Raw genomic sequence first — 26,400 nt, 5'->3', positions numbered from 1 at the left:
ATCATACCTCATTATTATTTCACATCATGTAGTAAGAGTAGCTTGCAGGTAATCGGTTTGCTTATTAAGAGTATTTCAGTATCGGACTAGGATTAAGTATCTTCTGGTACCCAGATCACTGAGGCAATGATTTCTTAAGACCCCAAGTCAAACGCAAGTCATTTGTGGTTCATTAATCTAAGAAGAAATACACTCACTGGCTACTTGATTAGGAAAACCCATACATCCACCTGGAGTTATCTAATCAGCCCATTCCTTGATGCATACAATCAAACAAATACAAATCAAGAGCTTCAGTTCATGTTCACAATGTTCAAACATCTCATCTCATCTCATTATCTCTAGCCGCTTTATCCTGTTCTACAGGGTCGCAGGCAAGCTGGAGCCTATCCCAGCTGACTACGGGCGAAAGGCGGGGTACACCCTGGACAAGTCGCCAGGTCATCACAGGGCTGACACATAGACACAGACAACCATTCACACTCACATTCACACCTATGGTCAATTTAGAGTCACCAGTTAACCTAACCTGCATGTCTTTGGACTGTGGGGGAAACCGGAGCACCCGGAGGAAACCCACGCGGACACGGGGAGAACATGCAAACTCCACACAGAAAGGCCCTCGCCAGCCACGGGGCTCGAACCCAGGACCTTCTTGCTGTGAGGCGACAGCGCTAACCACTACACCACCGTGCCGCCCTGTTCAAACATCAGAATGGGAAAAATTGTGATCTCAAAATGTGACTTTCTTTCGCTGTGGCATGGGTGTTGGTTTGAGCCAGATGGACTGGACTGGACTGGTTGAGTATTTCAGAAACTGCTGAGCTCCTCGGGTTTTCATACACAACAGTTTCTACACAGAATGGTGCGAAAAACAAAAAACATCAAGTGAGTGAGCGAGCGACAGTTCTGTGAGTAGAAACAAACACCTTGTTGATAAGAGAGGTCAGAGGAAAATGGCCAGATTGTTTTTTTTTTGGCAGGAAGGATATAGTAACTCTCATAATCACTCTTTATAACCGTGTTGAGCAGAAAAGCATCTCAGCATGCAACAGCAGAACAGAAGACCACGTTGGGTTCCGTTCCTGCAGCCAAGAACAGGAATCTCAAGGCCTCTGCATGCTCTTGCGACAAGGCTTTCTCAGACAGTTGTAATTTATCGTTGAGCGGGGAGTAATAGGCGTGCGCGATGTTATTCACCGCTACAACGCAAGGGGGCGCGAAGTCGCGAAATCGCTAGGAGTAGTTGGTGGGTGTGGTTAGTGGAGTGTTTATCCTCCGGTTACTTATAATGACTAGAACTGGAGTCGTATAGATGTACGTACTTCCTCACTTCCTCGATCAACCACTCTTCGTGCTGCTCCATCTTCGCTCGTGTTTTTAAAAATGGCGGTCGTGAAAACAAACCAAACCGGGAAAGTAGGGAAGCGGAAGTGCGTGTACAGCGGGTGTAGCGTGGACCAATCGGAGCCCTCTTGTCTGCGAGGCTTCTGTGGTGGTCACAGTTTTTGGGAGGTGCGCGCAGAGCATCTGCGAAGGTGGGGGGGCTACGCAGACGCTATCTGCGACACCGTCTGCGAGGACTGTGTTGTCAGCATAAATTGGCCTTCAGACTCAAGAACAAGTTCCTATTAAAGTGGCCATTGAATGTATTACTGTGCTCTCGTTCAAAAAGGTGTGTTTAAAAAAAAAAGCTTAAAAGACAAGCTCTGTTTAAGTGCACTTGAAATTAGAGATCATTTGCAAACATGTCGAGAATATCTAATATGAATCCAAATTTCCAGTAGTAATATTAACCCTTTTATGACTGTGTAACTTCATACACAGGGGTTTCTGCTACCGTAAAACCAGAATAACGGTCTGTAGTGGTGAAAGGGTTAAGTCTGAAATTAAAAGAAATACAATGTCTTGCAAAAGTATTCATCCCCCTTGGTGTTTGTCATGTTTTGTCACATTACAAGCTGGAATTAAAATGGATTTTTGGAGGGTTAGCACCATTTGATTTACACAACATGCCGACCACTTTAAAGGTGCAAATTGTCTCTTTATTGTGACACAAACAATAATGAAGATGAAAAAAAAACAGAAATCTGGAGTGTGCATAAGTATTCACCCACCCAAAAGTCAATACTTTGTAGAGCCACCTTTTGCTGCAATTCCAGCTGCAAGTCTCTTGGGGTATGTACAGTATTTATTAGCTTAGCACATCTAGCCACTGGGATTTTTTCCCATTCCTCAAGGCAAAACTGCTCCAACTCCTTCAAGTTAGATGGGTTGCGTTGGTGTACAGCAATCTTCAAGTTATGCCACGAATTCTCAATTAGATTGAGGTCTGGGCTTTGATGAGGCCATTCCAAGACATTTAAATGTTTCCCTTTAAACCACTCCAGTGTAGCTTTAGCGGTATGTTTAGGGTCATTGTCCTGCTGGAACATGAACCTTCGTCCCAGTCTCAAACCTCTGGCCGACTCAAACAGGTTTTCCTCCAGAATTGCCCTGGATTTAGTGCAATCCATCTTTCCTTCAGTCCTGACCAGCTTTCCTGTCACTGCAGATGAAAAATATCCCCACAGCATGATGCTGCCACCACCATGCTTCACTGTAGGAATGGTGTTCTCAGGGTGTTGGGTTTGCGCCACACATGGCATTTCCCATGATGGGCAAAAACATCAATTTTAGTCTCATTTGACCAGAGAATCTTCTTCTGTGTGTTTGTGGAGTCTGCCACATGCTGTTGGGCAAACTCCAAATGTGTTTTCTTATTTTTTTTCTTTAAGCAATGGCTTTTTTTTCTGGCCGCTCTTCCATAAAGCCCCGTTCTGTGGAGTGTACGGCTTAAAGTGGTCCTATGGACAGATACTCCCATCTCCGCTGTGGATCTTTGCAGCTCCTTCAGTGTTCTCTTTGGTGTCTTTGTTGCATATCTGATTAATGCCGTCCTTGCCTGGTCTGTGAGTTTTGGTGGGCAGCCTTCTCTTGTCAGGTTTGTAGTGGTGCAATATTCTTTCCATTTTGCTATAATGGATTTAATGGTGCTCTGTGGGATATTCAAAGTTTGGGATATTTTTTTATAACCCAACCCTGATCTATACTTCTCCACAACTTTGTCTCTGACCTGTTTGGAGGCTCCTTGGTTCTCATGTTGCTTGCTTAGTAGTGTTGCAGAGTCAGGGTCCTTCCAGAACAGGCTGATTTATACAGACATCATGTGACAGATCATGTGACACTTTGATTGCACACAGGTGGATCTTGGGGCCCGTTTACACGAGGACACTGTTGGGTAAAAATGACTAAATATTTTATCGGAAGTGCCTTTCGTCTACACGGGGACGGCGTTTCCGAGGCTGAAAAACGGAAAAAATTGAAAACGCCTTCCAGAGTGGATAAGTTAAAAACAGCCCCCATTGCATATCCGTCTAAACTACCCAATACGCGAAACTCTGCTCGGATCCGCTCACGTCGGGTAGGCGTTTACGTCATACATATGTCATATACTGTACATGCCAGCCCGGGAAGTAAGAAAGTAAGTAAAAAAGTAAGAGCATGTCTGATTACATCGATCCAACGGACCTTCAAGCTGCTCTGGCAGCTTTAATAAACGTCCAGGAGTCCTTTGAACATCTATACCGAATCTGCACATATATCGTTAATGAACAGAGGCGGGTATAGTATGCTCTTACTTTTTTACTTACTTTCTTACTTACCATAGCCAGAGTAGTCAAAGTTTTCGCGGCGCAGATGTGCAGATCAGACAAGACGGAAGACATTGCGCATGCGTGCAGACATAGCGGAGGTCTTTCACAGCACCACCTAGCTGCCTGGCATGCACATCCGATTGAATTCCACACATTTATGCGTCACCGTATAGACACAGATTTCCTCCTTGAAAACGGTCGTGTCTCATCTCATCTCATTATCTGTAGCCGCTTTATCCTTCTACAGGGTCACAGGCAAGCTGGAGCCTATCCCAGCTGACTACGGGTGAAAGGCGGGGTACACCCTGGACAAGTCACCAGGTCATCACAGGGCTGACACATAGACACAGACAACCATTCACACTCACATTCACACCTACGGTCAATTTAGAGTCACCAGTTAACCTAACCTGCATGTCTTTGGACTGTGGGGGAAACCGGAGCACCCGGAGGAAACCCACGCGGACACGGGGAGAACATGCAAACTCCACACAGAAAGGCCCTCGCCGGCCCCGGGGCTCGAACCCAGGACCTTCTTGCTGTGAGGCGACAGCGCTAACCACTACACCACCGTGCCGTCAAAACGGTCGTGTAGACGTGGAAAAAAGTGAGAACGAAAACAGATTTTTGCGTTTTTGTTTCAGACCGTCCCCGTGTAAAGTGGGCCTTAATCAACTAATTATGTGACTTATGAAGTGAATTGGTTGGACCAGTTCTTATTTAGGGGTTTCATTTGAAAGGGGGTGAATACTTATGCACACCCCAGATTTCTGGTTTTTTTTTTCTTTTCATTTTAATTATTGTTTGTGTCACAGTAAAACAACAATGTGCACCTTTAAAGTGGTCGGCATGTTGTGTAAATCAAATGGCGCCAACCCTCCAAAAATCCATTTTAATTCCAGCTTGTAATGCGACAAAACAGGACAAACACCAAGGGGGATGAATACTTTTGCAAGACACTGTACATTTAGCATTTTTGTGCTGGACATCAGAAACTGTATTAGAATAAAGTGTTTGTCCTGTCTTTACCTGAGTCTGAGTCGTGCTGAATTTGAGCACACTGTCCTTCTCTGCAAGGTGACTCTGATGCTGCGGTCAGTTGCACTGCAGGTGCTGGATGAATCTATTTTCTTGACCCTGCACTTTTGCGCTATCCGTTCACATTAATACTCAATACACATTCCACAAGCGTGCGCATTTTTGTGTGGCTATGAGGTTATGCACGCCAAAACATTTTGTACATCAGAGCCCAAATGTGTTATCATTCCCAAAATGGAAACGTGAGATTGGTGTATTTCTGCTCGAGATGGTCCAACACATCTAACTCATATATTCTCAGATTACATTTTAGTATTTATTTTTTCGCATTGGATGATCTGTAATGCATTGCCCTTTGATGATAAAGCTTTGACTATCATATAAATCATTACCAGGCTCACTTTTAGGTATACCATTATGATTTCAGATACAGGGAAGACTTTGGAAATCAGACTAAAATGAGCCATCGTAGTTGAATTGAATGGCATTTCATTTTCTTCGGAGTGCGTTGTCAAGAACAGTTGTACCGTTGCAGATGGTGAATGAATCCCAGACAATGGTTCAGGCATGGCATTCATTCAGTGTTTGGCTTTGTTCAGAGTCACCAGCTATGTGCTAGACTTGTTCAAAGACACGACTGCAGTCTGGATGCAAAGTATTTCAGTGAATCTCACCGAGAACAAAAAAAAAAACTGGAGCAGAACATTCACTGGTGCTGCCAGTTATATGCATTAATGTAAATTATTTACTTGAAGGCATCTCATTAAGAAAGGAACACATTTTCATAGATTATAAAAAAAGAAAAATTTCATCCCCTCTTTGGCATTTTTAGCAAACTGATAATATTTTAAAGCTCGACAGCCTTTTGATTTCATAAAATCGGTGAAAATATCTCACAAAATATCAGGCCATTCTGTGGCTGGGAAGTTATTTAATTTGACGGGATTAAAGCAAATAATGTGCATGAAATCGCTCGCTTCGTGCAGTCAAGCAGACAGAGGCAGTCCGTGTGCGCATACGCAGGTTTACCTTCTTCTTCTTTTGGGTTTTACGGCAGCTGGCATCCACAGTGTTGCATTACTGCCATCTACAGGTTTCCCTTTGACCCTGCACTGACAGTTCCATCATTCTGTCACTAAACGAACAGCTGATCACACCGAGGTGCTCGCTGAGCGCCCATATTTATTAGTTTGGTCCTGCGTTTCCTTTACTTCGTATATAACATAACGTCTTTTCTTCTCGCTTTCTTTCCGTTACTGTAGTCGGTCTTTCACGTTTCATTCGCACACTCACGTCCTCCATTTTTCTCTCCTGTTTCAAATTTCTATCCCACAATGCCTTGCGCGAACGGGGAAAGCCCACCACATGACACATGATGTAGTATCTTGAATTGGGTCATGGTGAAGCAGGAAAAAATAGCGGAGAATTTTGGGCCACGTGGCCGTAAACTCATTAATTGTTCTATTTAAAAAAAACTAATAAAATTGGAAGTCTGTAATTTAAATTCAGTAGCTTTCGGTCCACTAAACAAAAATAATTAGGTGTCACGGAAAATTCTTTTTGATGACCTACACTTGAAAAGCCTGAAAGGCAGTCTACTTTTAACAGTGCAAGCAGAATGCTTTAAGGTGACTGAACAAGGAAGTATGGGTTTATTCTCTGCGTTAGGTTCAAAGCAGATGTCTCGTCTGTTCATAGTCTGTGGCACTAAAAGTCAAAAGTGGTAATGTGAAGTGGCAGTGTGAAACAAAACATAACATTTGAAGTTGATGTGAATTAATGAACTAATCATGATTATTCTATCCACGTTCACTGGATATGAGCAATCGTGCCCTCTGATTGGCTACTCTGCTACGAGGATATCAGCTCATATACCATGTGTATGGAGTGGAGTGGAGCATGTTGCTGAACCAACTCAGGATGAAATAAAAACTCTACTCGAAAACAAAACCCCCAAAAATACCAAAAAAAAGCAATGAAACATGGAATAAAAGTATTAGATAGTAAGATTGTATCTTTTTTTTATTTTTCAAGTATTATTATGATAGTACTGTGCACAAATTGCTCCTGTCATTTCACCGGTTTGTTTACATTCTAAGCGAAAATGATTTTTTCGGACATTTTGTATAAAGTTTTTATTGAACGAGTTTACAAAAAAATAAAAATAAAATGATAAATGCTCTGTTTCTCAAAATCCAGTGAATGCGGATAGAATAAAACAGTTATTCTACTCAATCTCATCATACATGGCTTATAGCCGACTCGCTGCTATGCGCCTCATCGGCTATCAGCTCATGTACGACTCGATTTCGTGGAATAACTGTTAAATGGTTAAGCACTGGGCGACACGGTGGTGTAGTGGTTAGCACTGTCGCCTCACAGCAAGAAGGTCCGGGTTCGAGCCCCGTGGCCGGCGAGGGCCTTTCTGTGTGGAGTTTGCATGTTCTCCCCGTGTCCGCATGGGTTTCCTCCGGGTGCTCCGGTTTCCCTCACAGTCCAAAGACATGCAGGTTAGGTTAACTGGTGACTCTAAATTGAGCGTAGGTGTGAATGTGAGTGTGAATGGTTGTCTGTGTCTATGTGTCAGCCCTGTGATGACCTGGCGACTTGTCCAGGGTGTACACCGCCTTTCGCCCGTAGTCAGCTGGGATAGGCTCCAGCTTGCCTGCGACCCTGTAGGACAGGATAAAGCGGCTAGAGATAATGAGATGAGATGAGATGGTTAAGCACTAAAAGGTAACCGTTGTTAGACATGTTAGTTGAGTCATGTATCCTGTACAGGATTATATGCAGCTGGACCTTCATGTGGTAGATCTAGAGCCTATTCTGGGAACAGTTAAGTGAGAATACACCTTATCTATTGCAGGGCACCCCCCCCACACACACACACACACATTCATACCCAGGAGCAATTTAGTTTTGTCAGTTCAACTACATACGGTGCATGTTTTTGGGAAACCAGAAAACCCAGAGGAAACATGTGGAGAATGTGCACAGAAACTCCGCACACACAATCACCTGAGCTCAGCAGTGAACACCAGACACCTTGTCTTGTAAATCTGACATTTGAAATTTATTATGCCATTCAGCAAGAGTATGAAAAACTTCATTGCACATCATCACCACCATGTCCTTGCCTTTGCAAGTAGACCTGGACACTTTAGATTTTAAAAAGGTGACCTGACAAGTGAAAACTAGACTGCCTTTCGGATTTTTCAAGTGTAGGTCATAAAAATAATTTTCCCCGACACCTAATTATTTTTGTTCAGTGGACCGAAAGCTGAATTCAAATCACAGACTTCCAAATTTATTCATTTAAAAAAAAAAAAAATAGAACAATTCATGAATTCACAGCCATGGGGCCCTAAATTCTCCGCTATTTTTTCCTGCTTCACCATGACCCAATTCAAGATACTACATCATGCATGACGTGGTGGGCTTTCCCCGTTCACGCAAGCGCAAGGCATTGTGGGATACAAATTTGAAACAGGAGAGAAAAATGGAGGACGTGAGTGTGCGAATGAAACGTGAAAGACCGACTACAGTAACGGAAAGAAAGCGAGAAGAAAAGACGTTATGTTATATACGAAGGAAAGGAAACGCAGGACCAAACTAATAAATATCGGCGCTCAGCGAGCACCTCGGTGTGATCAGCTGTTCATTTAGCGACAGAATGATGAAACTGTCAGTGCACGCTCAAAGGGAAACCTGTAGATGGCAGTAATGCAACACTGTGGATGCCAGCTGCCGTAAAACCCAAAAGAAGAAGAAGAAGAAGGTAAACCTGCGCATGCGCACACGGACTTCCTCTGTCTGCTTGACTGCACAAAGCGAGCGATTTCATGCACATTATTTGCTTTAATCCCGTCAAATTAAATAACTGCCCAGCCACAGAATGGCCTGATATTTTTTTGAGATATTACAGAAATAAACATATATCACAATGACCACATTTCAGAGCGAACTAAATTTCACCGATTTTATGAAATCGAAAGGCCGTCTAGCTTTAATGTTTGAGAAACACTCTGTCTGGACAAAGTGCTGTTGGCTACTTGCACCAATGTTGCAGCACCTTTCACATTTGATATGGTTTAATTGAACATACTCGAGATAAAAGGTTAAATATCAGACCAGCAAAATGAGTATCATATCAGTCGGTCATATCAGTTAAATGCATGATAATTGGACAGGAAATCTGGCATGGTTTCATAGCTGTTTTCCGCACTGTGGCTATTTTTAAACTGCAATCCTGATTAGTTCCGTGAAATACGATTGTTGTTGTTGATATCGATTCCGTTGCGCTGAGTTACTTTTTCATCTCATCTCATTATCTCTAGCTGCTTTATCCTGTTCTACAGGGTCGCAGGCAAGCTGGAGCCTATCCCAGCTGACTACGGGCGAAAGGCGGGGTACACCCTGGACAAGTCGCCAGGTCATCACAGGGCTGACACATAGACACAGACAACCATTCACACTCACATTCACACCTACGCTCAATTTAGAGTCACCAGTTAACCTAACCTGCATGTCTTTGGACTGTGGGGGAAACCGGAGCACCCGGAGGAAACCCACGCGGACACGGGGAGAACATGCAAACTCCGCACAGAAAGGCCCTCGCCGGCCACGGGGCTCGAACCCGGACCTTCTTGCTGTGAGGCGACAGCGCTAACCACTACACCACTGTGCCGCCGTTACTTTTTCATTTGAATTAAATTCTATAGCAGGGGTCACCAAACTACGGCCCGCGGGTCGACTCTGGCCCGCCACCCCCCTTTGACCGGCCCCCCAGCCCCTCTGCCCCCCACCACTTGAACCAGCCCTATGAGGCAATCCCCAAAAGTGGTCATGGCCTATTTTTTTTTTTAATTGCTTTTTGACAAATAATAACGTCTGCATCTTGTATTTTGTTGATTTTATCAATTAAAATTGATATTTAGTTATAAAATGAACTATTCATATTTTCCGAATTTTCGTCATATGCTCGCGATCAAGCAGTGACAGGCAGCACATGCGCAGAGAACTGTCAGTGTTCAGGACAGTAAAATGGCTAGCGGTCAGCGAAAAGCTGACAGAGAGTGCAGAGTTTTTAAAGAACAGTGGACCACCGATTATTTTTTCGTTCAGTGTAAGGACCGTGCAGTTTGTCTTGTATGTAAAGAAAGTGTGCCGGTTTTCAAAGAATATAATCTGCATCGTCACTATGAAACCCGCCACAAAGAGTATGCTAGTTTGCGAGGGCAAACAAGAGAAGACAGGATTCGGAGGATGAAATGCGGACTGGCTGCACAACAGAATGTATTCCTTCACCAAACCCAGATCAACCAGGCTGCTGTCCGAGCTCGCTATAAGGTAGCTCACCTACTAGCTACCCATGGAAAGCCGTTTACTGATGGGGACTTTGTTAAAGTATGCATGCTTGCTGTGGCTGAGGAGGCGTGTCCCGACAAGTAGGATGCGCTCAATGCGGTGAGTCTCTCCGCACCTACTATGACCAGGCGAACCGAAGATTTGGGGGACAACGTGTATGACCAGCTGAATGAGAAAGCGTCAGAATTCGAGTTTTTTGCTTTGGCCATGGATGAGAGCAATGACATGCAGGACACAGCACAACTGCTGTGATCTATTGATCTATTGCTCATATTATAATTTCACTGTTTTTTTTAAATGTATTTATTTTATAGGCCTATTTATTTGACCTTTATTAAGTGCTGCACACAATTATTATTAATAATATCAACAGGCCTACCTACAATTTATAATTTTCCACTCACCTTTGCCAGTGTCAATCACCTCAACTAGGCAGATGTTTCTTACCTTGACAGCTTTGATGTTATTTTTATTAGAAAATAAATAAATGGAATATCTGTGGTATTTCAAATTAAAACCAAGTGTGAAGATCTCGATTACTTCTTTGGCAAACCACTAGTAAAGATAAACAAATATGTGCCAGGAATTAAGTGTTGATCTAGTAGTGTGGATATAGTGGTGTTGATCTAGTAGTGTGGATATAGTAGTGTTGATCTAGTAGTGTGGATATAGTAGTGTTGATCTAGTAGTGTGGATATAGTAGTGTTGATCTAGTAGTGTGGATATAGTAGTGTTGATCTAGTAGTGTGGATATAGTAGTGTTGATCTAGTAGTGTGGATATAGTAGTGTTGATCTAGTAGTGTGGATATAGTAGTGTTGATCTAGTAGTGTGGATATAGTAGTGTTGATCTAGTAGTGTGGATATAGTAGTGTTGATCTAGTAGTGTGGATATAGTAGTGTGGATCTAGTAGTGGGGATATAGTAGTGTGGATCTAGTAGTGTGGATATAGTAGTGTGGATATAGTAGTGTTGATCTAGTAGTGTGGATATAGTAGTGGGGATATAGTAGTGTGGATATAGTAGTGTTGATATAGTAGTGTTGATCTAGTAGTGTGGATATAGTAGTGTGGATATAGTAGTGGGGATATAGTAGTGTGGATATAGTAGTGTTGATATAGTAGTGTTGATATAGTAGTGTTGATATAGTAGTGGGGATATAGTAGTGTGGATATAGTAGTGTTGATATAGTAGTGTTGATATAGTAGTGGGGATATAGTAGTGTGGATATAGTAGTGTTGATATAGTAGTGTGGATATAGTAGTGTTGATCTAGTAGTGTTGATATAGTAGTGGGGATATAGTAGTGTGGATATAGTAGTGTGGATATAGTAGTGTTGATATAGTAGTGTGGATATAGTAGTGTGGATATAGTAGTGTTGATATAGTAGTGTTGATATAGTAGTGGGGATATAGTAGTGTGGATATAGTAGTGTTGATATAGTAGTGTTGATATAGTAGTGGGGATATAGTAGTGTGGATATAGTAGTGTTGATCTAGTAGTGTGGATATAGTAGTGTGGATATAGTAGTGTTGATCTAGTAGTGTGGATATAGTAGTGTTGATCTAGTAGTGTGGATATAGTAGTGTGGATCTAGTAGTGTGGATATAGTAGTGTGGATATAGTAGTGTTGATCTAGTAGTGTGGATATAGTAGTGGGGATATAGTAGTGTGGATATAGTAGTGTTGATCTAGTAGTGTTGATCTAGTAGTGTGGATATAGTAGTGTTGATATAGTAGTGTTGATATAGTAGTGTGGATATAGTAGTGTTGATCTAGTAGTGTGGATATAGTAGTGTTGATATAGTAGTGTTGATCTAGTAGTGTGGATATAGTAGTGTTGATCTAGTAGTGTGGATATAGTAGTGTGGATATAGTAGTATGGATATAGTAGTGTGGATATGGTAGTGGGGATATAGTAGTGTGGATATAGTAGTGTTGATATAGTAGTGGGGATATAGTAGTGGGGATATAGTAGTGGGGATATAGTAGTGTTGATATAGTAGTGTGGATATAGTAGTGTTGATATAGTAGTGGGGATATAGTAGTGTTGATATAGTAGTGTGGATATAGTAGTGTTGATATAGTAGTGTGGATATAGTAGTGGGGATATAGTAGTGGGGATATAGTAGTGTTGATATAGTAGTGGGGATATAGTAGTGGGGATATAGTAGTGTTGATATAGTAGTGGGGATATAGTAGTGTGGATATAGTAGTGGGGATATAGTAGTGTTGATATAGTAGTGTGGATATAGTAGTGTTGATATAGTAGTATGGATATAGTAGTGGGGATGGCTGTGCCAGGCTAGTAATCTCTACTACACAATGAGGCCTGCTGGTGGTCATATTTGTCTGGGTCATACAATTCTATGTAATATAGCTGACCCGACCCTGGCCCCCCATCACAGTCAGGAACGACAATGTGGCCCCCAGAGCAAAAAGTTTGGTGACCCCTGTTCTATAGCCTCAGTGGCTGAGATAACACTCTGCAGTACAGTCAATAACCCATGGTTAACTGACAAGAGTCTCCAGTTCCTTTTGTTTCATTTGTAATAGGTCATTGTCGCCCATTATATTAAGGTTCAGTGACATTTTGTATCATCGGATCAGGGTGGAAATTAATTACTCGTACAAATCGAAGTCTGCTGTAGGAACATGTCAACATTTTTACAACATGAATTAGTGATCAGATCTGCTTTCAGGATCGATTTAAACAGCCGAATCCGATATAGCGTTTGCATTACAGGCATTTAGCAGACGCTCTTATCCAGACCGACATACAACATACCCAGAGCAACCTGGGGAGCAGTTGGGGATTTGGTATCTTGCTCGAGGGCACTTCAGCCATTCCTGGTGGTCCAGGGAATCAAACCGGCAACCTTTTGGTCCCAAAGCTGCTCCTCTAACTTTTCGGTGTCATTCACTTACATTGAGTTTTGCTTTTTCAATTTCCTCTCTTCAGCAGGTCATTTTTATGTTCACTTTCCTCTTTTCTCTCCTTCTTGGTTTCACCTGATACCTGATAATATCACAGGAGAAGAGATGAAAACATTCAGTAACTCTGTTGTTCTTTTGTTTGCGAGTTAAATTGCAAACACCCAATCCAGTCTAGACAAACATCCTGCATAGGAAATTAATTTAGATTGTTATTGGAAGGTGTCTGTGACTTGAGTCATATTTGTAGATTAGTTTAAATTCAAAACAAACCTGCTAAACTTCAGCTGAAGAAGAAGAACGACTTAATTTATGACACGGACACTTAAGCACAGTGAAATTCCCCATCTGAAGCAGTGAACACACACACGCACAATGAGCACACACACACACACACACACACTGCTGTTCGGGTCCTGGATCATGTGCGTGAGAACGACCTTGAGGAATGTTTCCAGTCGGCATACAAATGGTTCCATCGCTGTGAGACTACACTTGTGCGCATCCAGAATGATATTCTGCGATCTGTTGACAACAACTGCTGTGTTCTCTTGTTATTACTGGACTTATCTGTTGCATTCGATACTGTCGACCATGACTTCGTCCTCAAATGACTGTCTGCTTGATTTGGTTTTACTGGAACTGTTCTTTCTTGGTTTCAATCCTACCTGGGGGATCGCACTCAGTTTGTCCGCATCGAGGGGACTTCATCTGGAGTGCGCAAACTGGTGTGCGGTGTTCCCCAGGGCTCCGTGCTTGGTCCTATTTCATTCATTCTATATACTTCACCTCTTGGAGACATTATACGTGCCCATGGTCTGGACTTCCACCTGTATGCAGATGATACCCAACTCTACACTTACAGTGCAGAAGACGATGAGCTCTCATCAACCAAGCACCGAATTGAGTCATGTATTGCCGACATTGAGAAGTGGATGACGATCAACAGACTTAAACTTAACAAGGATAAGACTGAACTTTTGTATCTTCGTTCCAAATTCCGTTCTTATCCGTCACTGGATTGTCTGACGCTTGGTGACGATACTGTTTATACTTCTACTTATGCCCAGAACATTGGAGTCATTTTTGACTCAACTCTGTTTATGACTAATCACATCAATTCTGTTGTTAAATCTGCTTTCTACCATCTAAGGAACATTGCTAAAATAAGACAGCACTTATCTCTAGAGACTACTAAGATTTTAGTTCATGCCTTTGTGTGCTCTAAGATAGATAGCTGTAATGCTCTGCTTTTTGGCCTTCCTAAATACAGTGGTATGCAAAAGTTTGGGCACCCCTGGTCAAAACTGCTGTTACTGTGAACAGTGTAGCAAGTTGAAGATGAAATGATCTCCAAAAGGCATAAAGTTAAAGATGACTCATTCCCTTTATATTTTAAGCAAAAACATTTTTTTATTTTCATCATTTACATTTTCAAAATGACAAAAAGGAAAAGGGCCCGAAGCAAAAGTCTGGGCATCCTGCATGGTTAATACCTAGTAACACCCCCTTTGGCAAGTATCACAGCTTGTAAACACTTTTTGTAGCCGGCTAATAATCTTTCAGTTCTTACCTGGGGGATTTTCACACATTCGTCCTCGCAAAAGGCTTCCAGTTCTACAGGTTTCTTGGCCTGTCTTGCATGCACTGCTCTTTTGAGATCTATCCACAGATTTTCAATGATGTTTAGGTCAGGGGACTGTGAGGGCCAGGGCAAAACCTTCAGCTTGGGCCTCTTGAGGTATTCCATTGTAGATTTTGAGGTGTGTTTTGGATCATCGTCTTATTGTAGGACCCGTCCACTTTTTAACTTCAACTTTTTTACAGATGGTGTGATGTTTGCTTCCAGAATTTGCTGGTATTTATTCGAATCCATGCTTCCCTCGACCAATGAAATGTGCCCTGTGCCACTGGCTGCAACCCAACCCCAAAGCATGATCGATCCACACCCATGCTTCAGAGTCGGAGAGGTGTTCTTTTCCTGGAATTTGGCACCCTTTTTTCTCCAAACATACCTTTGCACATTGTGGCCAATAAGTTCTATTTTGATTTCATCAGTCCACAGGACTTGTTTCCAAAATGCGTCAGGCTTATTTAGATGTTCATTTGCAAACTTCAGACGCTGAATTTTGTGGCTAGGACGCAGGAATGGTTTTCTTCTGATGACTCTTCCATGAAGGTCATATTTGTTCAGGTGTCGCTGCATAGTAGAACAGTGCACCACCACTCCAGGGTCTGCTAAATCTTTCTGAAGGTCTTTTGCAGTCAAACAGGGCTTTTTATTTGCCTTTCTAGCAATCCAACGAGCAGTTCTTTCAGAAAGTTTTCTTCATCTTCCAGACCTCACCTGATTCTGTTAACTGCCATTTCTTAATAGCGTTACAATCTGAGGAAACAGCTACCTGAAAACACTTTGCTACGTTCTTGTAGCCTTCTCCTGCTTTGTGAGCATCAATTATTTTATTATTCAGAATGCGAAGGAGTTGCTTAGAGGAGCCCATGGCTGTTGATTTTAGGGACAAGTTTGAGGAGTCAGAGAATTTATACAGCTTTGAAATCTGCATCATCTGACCTTTCCTAACGAAGAATTTGAACAATCCACAGCTCAATAAGCTAATTAAGGTCTGGAATCTTGGTAAAAGTTATCTGAGAACTCAAATGTATTGGGGTGCCCAATACATTTGAAAAGAAAAGGATTCTTTTTTCACTCTCCAATTATACAAAACAAAAATAATATACAAATATTGCAGAAAACGCTGAAATGTGTCGTCTTTACCTTTATACCTTTTGGTGATCAGTTCATCTTCTGCTCCCTTAACTATTCAAAGTAACAGACATTTTCAGTAAGGGTGCCCAAACTTTTGCATGCCACTGTATTTAGTCAACAAACTTCAGACTGTCTAGAACGCTGTAGCCCGGGTTATTTATACGAAGGGCAAATACAATCATATAACGCCTGTCTTACAGGAGCTGCATTGGCTGCCAGCTGAATTTAGAATTATGTTCAAGATTAATCTACTTACTTTTAAATGTCTGAATGATCTTGCGCCTTCCTACCTACAAGAGCTTTTGACAGTGTATAGACCTAGAAGAACCTTACGTTCCTCTACTTCTGCTATCCGGCTTGTCCCAGTCTCCTACAGACGGAACAATTAGGTCGTTTTCTTCACATGCACCATTTCTTTGGAATAAATTGCCTGACCATAAGTGCATTTTCGAGAACATTAATGTTTTCAAAGCCAGACTTAGGACGCGTCTTTTTAGGCTTGCTTTTAATCTATGGTTGTTTAGTGTTTCGTTATTAGCCTTTTTAATTAGTTATTGAATTATTATTTACTAGTTTGTGATTGTAAAGCGCTTACAGCATATTTCTATAGGCACTATATAATCTGTATAATATAATATAATATAATATAATATAATATAATATAATATAATATAATATAATATAATATAATATAATATAATATAATACACACACCCAGAGCAGTGGGCAGCAATGCTACAGTGCCTGAGGAACAGCTGGGGTTTAGGTGCCTTGCTCAAGGGCACTTCAGCTCAACCCCAGGCCATGGCTGCCCCATGTTAGCCTAATCTGCACGTCTTTGGACTGTGGGGGAAACTGGAGCACCCAAAAGAAACCCACGCAGACACGGGGAGAACATGGAAACGCCACACAAAAAGGCCCCCTTCAGCCACTGGGCTCAAACCCAGAACCTTCCTGCTGTGAGCCGACAGTGCTAACCACTACACCACCATGCCGCCCAAACGTGAAATATTAAACATGTTTGTGCTGCGTTGTTTACATTTACAACCCCGTTTCCAAAAAAGTTGGGACAGAGTACAAATTGTAAATAAAAACGGAATGCAATGATGTGGAAGTTTCAAAATTCCATATTTTATTCAGAATAGAACATAGATGACATATCAAATGTTTAAACTGAGAAAATGTATCATTTAAAGAGAAAAATTAGGTGATTTTAAATTTCATGACAACAACACATCTCAAAAAAGTTGGGACAAGGCCATGTTTACCACTGTGAGACATCCCCTTTTCTCTTTACAACAGTCTGTAAACGTCTGGGGACTGAGGAGACAAGTTGCTCAAGTTTAGGGATAGGAATGTTAACCCATTCTTGTCTAATGTAGGATTCTAGTTGCTCAACTGTCTTAGGTCTTTTTTGTCATATCTTCCATTTTATGATGCGCCAAACGTTTTCTATGGGTGAAAGATCTGGACTGCAGGCTGGCCAGTTCAGTACCCGGACCCTTCTTCTTCACAGCCATTAGTATGTGGTTTGGCATTGTCATGTTGGAAAATGCAAGGTCTTCCCTGAAAGAGACGTCGTCTGAATGGGAGCATATGTTGCTCTAGAACCTGGATATACCTTTCAGCATTGATGGTGTCTTTCCAGATGTGTTAGCTGTCCATGCCACACGCACTAATGCAACCCCATACCATCAGAGATGCAGGCTTCTGAACTGAGCGCTGATAACAACTTGGGTCGTCCTTCTCCTCTTTAGTCCGAATGACACGGTGTCCCTGATTTCCATAAAGAACTTCACATTTTGATTCGTCTGACCACAGAACAGTTTTCCACTTTGCCACAGTCCATTTTAAACGAGCCTTGGCCCAGAGAAGACGTCTGTGCTTCTGGATCATGTTTAGATACGGCTTCTTCTTTGAACTATAGAGTTTTAGCTGGCAACGGCGGCTGGTACAGTGAATTGTGTTCACAGATAATGTTCTCTGGAAATATTCCTGAGCCCATTTTGTGATTTCCAATACAGAAGCATGCCTGTATGTGATGCAGTGCCGTCTAAGGGCCCGAAGATCATGGGCACCCAGTATGGTTTTCCGGCCTTGATCCTTACGCACAGAGGTTCTTCCAGATTCTCTGAATCTTTTGATGATATTATGCACTGTAGATGATGATATGTTCAAACTCTTTGCAATTTTACACTGTCGAACTCCTTTCTGATATTGCTCCACTATTTGTCGGCGCAGAATTAGGGGGATTGGTGATCCTCTTCCCATCTTTACTTCTGAGAGCCGCTGCCACTCCAAGATGCTCTTTTTATACCCAGTCATGTTAATGACCTATTGCCAATTGACCTAATGAGTTGCAATTTGGTCCTCCAGCTGTTCCTTTTTTGTACCTTTAACTTTTCCAGCCTCTTATTGCCCCTGTCCCAACTTTTTTGAGATGTGTTGCTGTCATGAAATTTCAAATGAGCCAATATTTGGCATGAAATTTCAAAATGTCTCACTTTCGACATTTGATATGTTGTCTATGTTCTATTGTGAATACAATATCAGTTTTTGAGATTTGTAAATTATTGCATTCTGTTTTTATTTACAATTTGTACTTTGTCCCAACTTTTTTGGAATAGGGGTAGTAATTTTATTCAGAAGAAATTGTTCTCTGAGCTGGACAAATAACATTGATCTCTTTGTGCAGCCGGTTGTGAGATGAGTGCGCAGGGACCGTCTAACATTTTGATTGGATTAAGGTCAGGACTTTGACTTGGCCATTCCAAACCATTAACTTTATTCTTCTTTAACCATTCTTTGGTAGAACAACTTGTGTGCTTAGGGTCGTTGTCTTGCTGCATGACCCACCTTCTCTTGAGATTCAGTTCATGGACGTATGTACTGACATTTTCCTTTAGAATTCGCTGGTATAATTCAGAATTCATTGTTCCATCAATGATGGCAAGCCGTTCTGGCCCAGATGCAGCAAGACAGACCCAAACCATGATACTACCACCACCATGTTTCACAGATGGGATAAGGTTCTTATGCTGGAATGCAGTGTTTCCCTTTCTCCAAACATAATGCTTATCATTCAAACCAAAAAGTTCAATTTTGGTCTCATCAGTCCACAAAACATTTTTCCAATACCCTTCTGGCTTGTCCACGTGATCTTTAGCAAATTGCAGATGAGCAGCAATGTTCTTTTTGGAGAGCAGTGGCTTTCTCCTTGCAGCCCTGCCATGCACACCATTGTTGTTCAGTGTTCTCCTGATGGTGGACTCATGAACATTAACATGAGCCAATGTGAGAGAGGCCTTCAGTTGCTTAGAAGTTACCATGGGGTCCTTTGTGACCTTGTCAACTATTACATGCCTTGCTCGAGTGATCTTTGTTGGTCGACCACTCCTGGGGAGGGTAACAATGGTCTTGAATTTCCTCCATTTGTACACAATCTGTCTGACTGTGGATTGGTGGAGTCCAAACTCTTTAGAGATGGTTTTGTAACCTTTTCCAGCCTGATGAGCATCAACAATGCTTTTTCTGAGGTCCTCAGAAATCTCCTTTGTTTGTGCCATGAGACACTTCCACAAACATGTGTTGTGAAGATCCGGCTTTGATAGATCCCTGTTCTTTAAATAAAACAGGGTGCCCACTCACACCTGATTGTCATCCCATTGATTGAAAACACCTGACTCTAATTTCACTTTCAAATGAACTGCTAATCCTAGAGGTTCACATACTTTTGCCACTCACAGATATGTAATATTGGATCATTTTCCTCAATAAATAAATGAGCAAGTATAATATTTTTGTCTCATTTGTTTAACTGGGTTCTCTTTATCTACTTTTAGGACTTGTGTGAAAATCTGATGATGCTTTAGGTCATATTTATGCAGAAATATAGACAATTCTAAAGGGTTCACAAACTTTCAAGCACCACTGTGTGCCCAATGTCAGCTAATGAGTAAGAACAGTAGACGTTTTGTGCTGAGTGCAAGCAGGGACTCCGGCAAACCTAACTATGACAGCATAACTAAAAGGGGAGAGCCAGAAGGTAATACAGTCATGAGGGTGCCACCGGACATAAAGCAGCAGCCACTACACCGTCAACAAACCCAAGTGAGTGAGGGAGTGAGTGGGGAACTGACAGCATGCATACGGTACATCCCATCTCATCTCATCTCATCTCATCATCTCTAGCCGCTTTATCCTTCTACAGGGTCGCAGGCAAGCTGGATCCTATCCCAGCTGACTACGGGCGAAAGGTGGGGTACACCCCGGACAAGTCGCCAGGTCATCACAGGGCTGACACATAGACACAGACAACCATTCACACTCACATTCACACCTACAGTCAATTTAGAGTCACCAGTTAACCTAACCTGCATGTCTTTGGACTGTGGGGGAAACCGGAGCACCCGGAGGAAACCCACGCGGACACGGGGAGAACATGCAAACTCCGCACAGAAAGGCCCTCGCCGGCCCCGGGGCTCGAACCCAGGACCTTCTTGCTGTGAGGCGACAGCGCTAACCACTACACCACCGTGCCACCCCACGGTACATCCCAGTTTACCAAAACACTCTATGCTGGAAGACCCTCCAGATCTACTCCTTTACCTCATAAGCAGCATTAACAAAAGGCTTGACTAAACAGATATGTTTTCAGCCGAGACTTAAACACTGAGACTGTGTCTGATTCCCGAACACTACTTGGAAGGCTGTTCCATAACTGTGGGGCTTTGTAAGAAAAGGCTCCGCCCCCTGATGTAGCCTTCACTATACGAGGTACCAGCAGATAGCCTGCACCTTTTGATCTAAAGTAGGTATTCCTGTTCTGATTGCCACACATTATCCTGGAATAGTCATGTACAGTACAGTACTGTGGCACATGATGTGGTATCTTGAATTGGGTCATGGTGAAGCAGGAAAAAATAGTGGAGAATTTAGGGCCATGTAGTTTCCGGTTGAGATTACGCCGTGTGCGTTTGGCTGCCGCTTCTGACCTGAGCTTTTCATTTTTCTTTTTTTCCCTTTTTTTTTTGTTTGTGTAGTTTGATGTTTGTTTTTTGTTTGAGTGTTTTGTTTGCTGGTTGTGGTGTAGCTCCGGACCCAGTTTTGGGCGTCAGTTTCCTTCAGGCCTTGTTGTGCTGTGGGTGATGCCTGTGCTCCTCACTATGGACTGCAGTGAACTCGTTGCTCTTTTTAACATCCGGGTTGTCCAGTGCTCTGTCCTGAGGCGCTTTTGTGCTTGGTGCGATATTCCGCGCGATGTTGCCAGGGGGCATTGCAGCAGCTGTGCAAGCGGTGTGGGAATTATCTTCATGTGCCTAGTGGGACTGTTGTAGCTACACCATTGAAATTACATCCTGATCCTCTTTTGCTTGACTTTTTTTTTTTTCCTTTAATTGTAAAGCGACCTTGGGTGTGAGAAAGGCGCAACATAAATTGAACTGATTATTATTATTATTATTATTATTATTATTATTATTATTATTATTATTATTAATTGTTCTGTTTAAAAAAAAAACCTGATAAAATTGGAAGTCTGTGATTCGAATTCAGTTGCTTTCGGCCCAGAAATAATTGGGTGTCAGGGAAACTTCTTTTTATGACCTACACTTGAAAAATCTGAAAGGCAGGCTACCTTTAATTATTCTCAAAGGCATCTTCGCTCTACAGCATTTCTTCACGTGAGCCAAAAACTTTTCCAGACTACTCTATCTTGGTAAATGTACAAAGTCATGTCACTAAACTTCTTGACATCTTTTGCATTTCAAGAAACATCATGGTGTTGTGAGTTTGTAATGCATTAAAGCTCAAAATAACAGGAATCAGAAATGACCGAGGCACTCACGAGACTCGTTCACGTGCTAATTCACGTTGCTAATTCCCTGTTTTGTTTTCTTTTCAGCGCTGAAAAAGGGGCGCTTTTGGATCACGCCTGACCCTTACCACAACGACGACAACATTCAGATCGGCCGCGAAGTCAAGATCTCGTGCCAGGTCGAGGCAACACCCCCTGAGGAGCTGCAGTTCAGCTGGCTGAAGAACGGCCGAGCACTGCGCAGCTCTGAACGCATGGTCATTACCCAGACTGACCCTGACATCTCCCCAGGAACCACCAACCTGGACATCATTGATCTGAAGTTCACCGACTTTGGCACCTACACTTGCGTGGCATCGCTCCGAGGCGGCGGCATTCCAGAGATCAGCATCGATGTTAACATCTCTTCTACCACTGGTGAGCCTCACATACACACACACACACACACACACACACACACTTTCTAGCCTGAGCTACTGGATCACCACCCACCCGTTTAGTATTGCACTTCACATGTCAGACTAATTATATGCTGTAAGGGATAAATGCTGCACCAATATATGCAAGTTTTATGAGAGCACTTCACTTAGTCATTTGCTGTATTGTTTCATGTATGGCGCTACGGCACTGATTTCTTTTTTCGTTAATAATGAAACTTTTTTTTTCTCTCTCTCTCTCTCTCTCTCTCTCTGAATGTGTAATCAGACCGGTATTACTATATATGCAGTGAAACGTGTTTGCACTGTAAAGATCCCAGTATCTAAAACGTCATTATATGTGTTGGATTTTGTAAAATGCATCCATTCATGCAGTCTGACATTAAGGAAGTGTACGGAGATGCAGGAAGTCGAATGAAGAAAGGCAGAAGAAGTAAGCTTACCCCTCTAATTAGCACTCACTGAGTTAATCAATAAGCTTCCGTCTATCAGTACTGTATCACCATTCATTATCAGCCTGCTTATCTTGGACTAGAGGGAGGTGAACCAGATCAATACCCAGGCCAAGGAAGCATCGCCTGACCTATAGGAATCCCACCAGAATGCCAGACTTTCATCTCCCATCTGGTTGTCCATCTGCTACTGTTCAGTGATTTGTTACCTTTGGTTCGCAGGGATCTCACGTTCTTTTCATATTTTTCAAGCGTGAAACAGTGAATGAATATCCAGACTCGTTAAACATTTAGAAAAAGGCTTCACAGGGGTTCTTGTGATAGTTCACAGCTACCGAAATGGCTTTAACTCAAAGCCATTTGTGCAAGGGAAACCCTCTGTTGTAGGATTCTATGGTATCTGGTTATTTAGCACAAAAAGTCTTTTAGCACAACGCTGAATTATGGTCACAATAATTGAAAAAAAAACCTCATCTTGATATAGGAAGGGGTTTATTTTGATCGCTTAGGGTCTGGAAGCCGGAATTTCTGCTGCTGTGCATGTTAAGGATCAGTTGTCGATCCCTGAAACGTGGACTGAAAATCTGATTCTTCAAAATGAAATTAATGTCTTCCAACTTCTTAAATCGTGTGCATTTTTAGTGGCACCTGCAGTTTAATTGATTATTAAGTTTTTCTTTTGCTTGTTTCAAGCTTAATTATTTCACTTTCTTGCATTTAGAAGTCACAGCAATTATCTAAAATGTACAATAAATAGCGGCGGCACGGTGGTGTAGTGGTTAGCGCTGTCGCCTCACAGCAAGAAGGTCCGGGTTCGAGCCCAGCGGCCGGTGAGGGCCTTTCTGTGTGGAGTTTGCATGTTCTCCCCGTGGGTTTCCTCCGGGTGCTCCGGTTTCCCCCACAGTCCAAAGACATGCAGGTTAGGTTAACTGGTGACTCTAAATTGACCGTAGGTGTGAATGTGAGTGTGAATGGTTGTCTGTGTCTATGTGTCAGCCCTGTGATGACCTGGCGACTTGTCCAGGGTGAACCCCGCCTTTCGCCCGTAGTCAGCTGGGATAGGCTCCAGCTTGCCTGCGACCCTGTAGAACAGGATAAAGCGGCTACAGATAATGAGATGAGATGAGATGAGATCTTGTACATTTCGCTTGACTTTTCATTCTTTATCAAATTAGCAAATTGTAAATAATAAATATGATATAATTTAAGCTTGGCACTTTAATAAAGATAAAACAAACCTGGAAGTTGGCTTTAGTGGTGTACTGGGTCAGGGTACGTGCTGTGTTCAATAATTTGGAGGGAGGATTGGTGACGAACATACAGGCTCCATCAAACATGGCGGTTTCAAGATGGCGGAGTGGGGAAATATGTACAATTGCTCGTTTCTGATCAGAATCTCGGCAACTTTCATAAAAAAATACGTACCCGATGGGTCCACGTGGCTACTGCTTATAAATAAAACTGTTTTCTGATCCTGTGTCCATACAGTAAATATCGCATATACTGTATACATGTTATCAATTATACTCGCCTCATCTCTTACAAACATCACCAAGCTGTGAGCAGCATCAGCGCTTGTCATTGGTATTTTGGTTACCAATTTTGTTTACTGTGTTTTGTTCAAAATGCAGTGCTGTGAACTAGATCTATTTTCAAAATAGTAGGAAAGAAAGCACTTGTTCATGAATTGTCTTCGAAGCATTATTTCGTACTAATGAGCACATTTTGTTGTACAAGTGTACTGTAAAGACTAAAATCTCATCTCATCTCATTATCTCTAGCCGCTTTATCCTTCTACAGGGTCGCAGGTGAGCTGGAGCCTATCCCAGCTGACTACGGGCGAAAGGCGGGGTACACCCTGGACAAGTCGCCAGGTCATCACAGGGCTGACACATAGACACAGACAACCATTCACACTCACATTCACACCTACGCTCAATTTAGAGTCACCAGTTAGCCTAACCTGCATGTCTTTGGACTGTGGAGGAAACCGGAGCACCCGGAGGAAACCCACGGGGAGAACATGCAAACTCCACACAGAAAGGCCCTCGCCGGCCACGGGGCTCGAACCCGGACCTTCTTGCTGTGAGGTGACAGTGCTAACCACTACACCACTGTGCCGCCCGACTCTAAAATAAAATTTAAAAAAAATTAAAGCGAATAGCAGAAGTTTGATATCAGCTTTCCAATGTATCTGCCAAAAAGCTTAAAAAATTAAAAAAACCCTTACAAAACCTTTTAGAAGGACCAAACAAAAGCTGTGATAATCAAAAAGTAAATTTTCTTAAAATAAACACCACTTACTTGATATCGAATCAGCAGCCTTGGTGAACCATGAGGTGAATTTCGTTTATCTTTTTATCTGCCGATTATTTAACGATACTCCGAAGTCATAATGAGGTTTCTCTTATTTCGTTTCTGGTTCTGATTGGTTCCGAAGTTTATGAAGAAGTAGAACGGGTAATCAAACTTGATCAGGATAAGTGCTGATTGATTACGAAGTTTTGCGATTGTTACACTCATTCTTGCATCCTTACAACATGATGGCATAGTGGCTTCGCCACTCGTTCTTGTGTATCTTTGATCAACTGTTCATATCGCGAGATCCTGATTCACCGTTCTGGTGGTTATAATGCGTATGGGCAGTGCGCTATTGTTCCACTCATTCTTACAACACAATGACATAGTGGCTACTGCCTCACTTCGCCTCTATGAGGCAGTAGCCACAAAAATCCAGCAAACATCTTTAAACATGATCAGTAAGTATTCATAATAAAGATTAAATGTTCTTGGATCTTGTGCTAAAGAACTTAGAATTGTCCTGAGAGACTTTAGAACTCGTGCTAAAAGACTTTAGATTTGTGCTAAAAGTCTTTTGTGCAAAATAACCGTAAACCGGATTCTCGAAAGAAACAAACTGAAGAACAGTTAACATGCAAGATTTAAGATTTAGCATTTGCTAATGGAATATTTGGTTTGATTAAAGCTTAGAAAGGGTGCACTATTAAAGCAGTGCATGCTCTGTTAAAGTAAAGACTTTCTGTGATTTGTACTGATTTTTGTCGGAGCAGGTTATGTTTTCACGTCCATTTGTTTGTCTGTTCCCAATGTAACTCAAAAAGTAGTGAACGTATTCTGATGAAATTTTGAGGAAAGGTGGCCCATGGGTCAAGGAACAACTGCTTAGATTTTGATGCAAATCCGGATATGTACGTGGATCCAGGATCCAGATTAGAAGAAGCCTTTGTTTATCACATGTACACTCAAGCACAGTGAAAATCGTCCTCTGTATTTAACCCATCTGAAGCAGTGAACACACAAACACACACACAAGTGAGCAATGAGTGCACACACGCATACCCAGAGCAGTGGGCAGCTATGCTACAGCACCCGGGGAGGAGTTGTGGGTGAGGTGCCTTGCTCAAGAGTACTTCAGCCCAACTTCAGGTCATGGCTACCCCATGTTAAACTAACCACATGTTTTTGGACTGTGGGGGAAACCAGAGCACCCAGAGGAAACCCACGCAGACACGGGGAAAACATGCAAACTCCACACAGAAAGGCCTCCGCTGGCTGCTGGGCTCAAACCCAGAACCTTCTTGCTGTGAGGCGACAGTGCTAACCTAGGGTGACCAGATGTCCCGGTTTTACCGGGACAGTCCCGATTTGGGGTTGTGTGTCCCGAGTCCCGATAAAAGTCTGTCGGGACACGGATATGTCCCAGTTTTCGCCACTCGCGACGTTTGCGACTGAGCAGCGTGGGAATCATTAGCGGAGAAATCTCTGCATTTACTATTTTGATGAATTGATAGGAATCGCAAACTTTCCTGGTTACTGCCCCCTGGCCCTGTGGCATGGGTGTTTATTTAGCCACATTATTCCAGACAACAGAACGT

The 26,400-nt window shown here is 42.4% G+C and overlaps 1 protein-coding gene across 1 annotated transcript in view; it reads left to right on the top strand.

Annotated features, from left to right (window-relative positions):
- LOC132882654 (MAM domain-containing glycosylphosphatidylinositol anchor protein 2-like) overlaps window positions 1–26,400 on the top strand; it is a 555,131-nt gene that overhangs the window by 280,356 nt on the left and 248,375 nt on the right. Inside the window, exon 7 of the mRNA XM_060915736.1 lies at window positions 21,703–22,032. Within this exon, the coding sequence (XP_060771719.1) occupies window positions 21,703–22,032 (330 nt within the window). The remainder of the gene's footprint in view (window positions 1–21,702; window positions 22,033–26,400) is intronic.

The sequence above is a fragment of the Neoarius graeffei genome, chromosome 3 (genome assembly GCF_027579695.1).
Source record: "Neoarius graeffei isolate fNeoGra1 chromosome 3, fNeoGra1.pri, whole genome shotgun sequence".
NCBI classification, from domain to species: Eukaryota; Metazoa; Chordata; class Actinopteri; order Siluriformes; family Ariidae; genus Neoarius; species Neoarius graeffei.
This window is presented reverse-complemented; position numbering and strand designations above follow the sequence as displayed.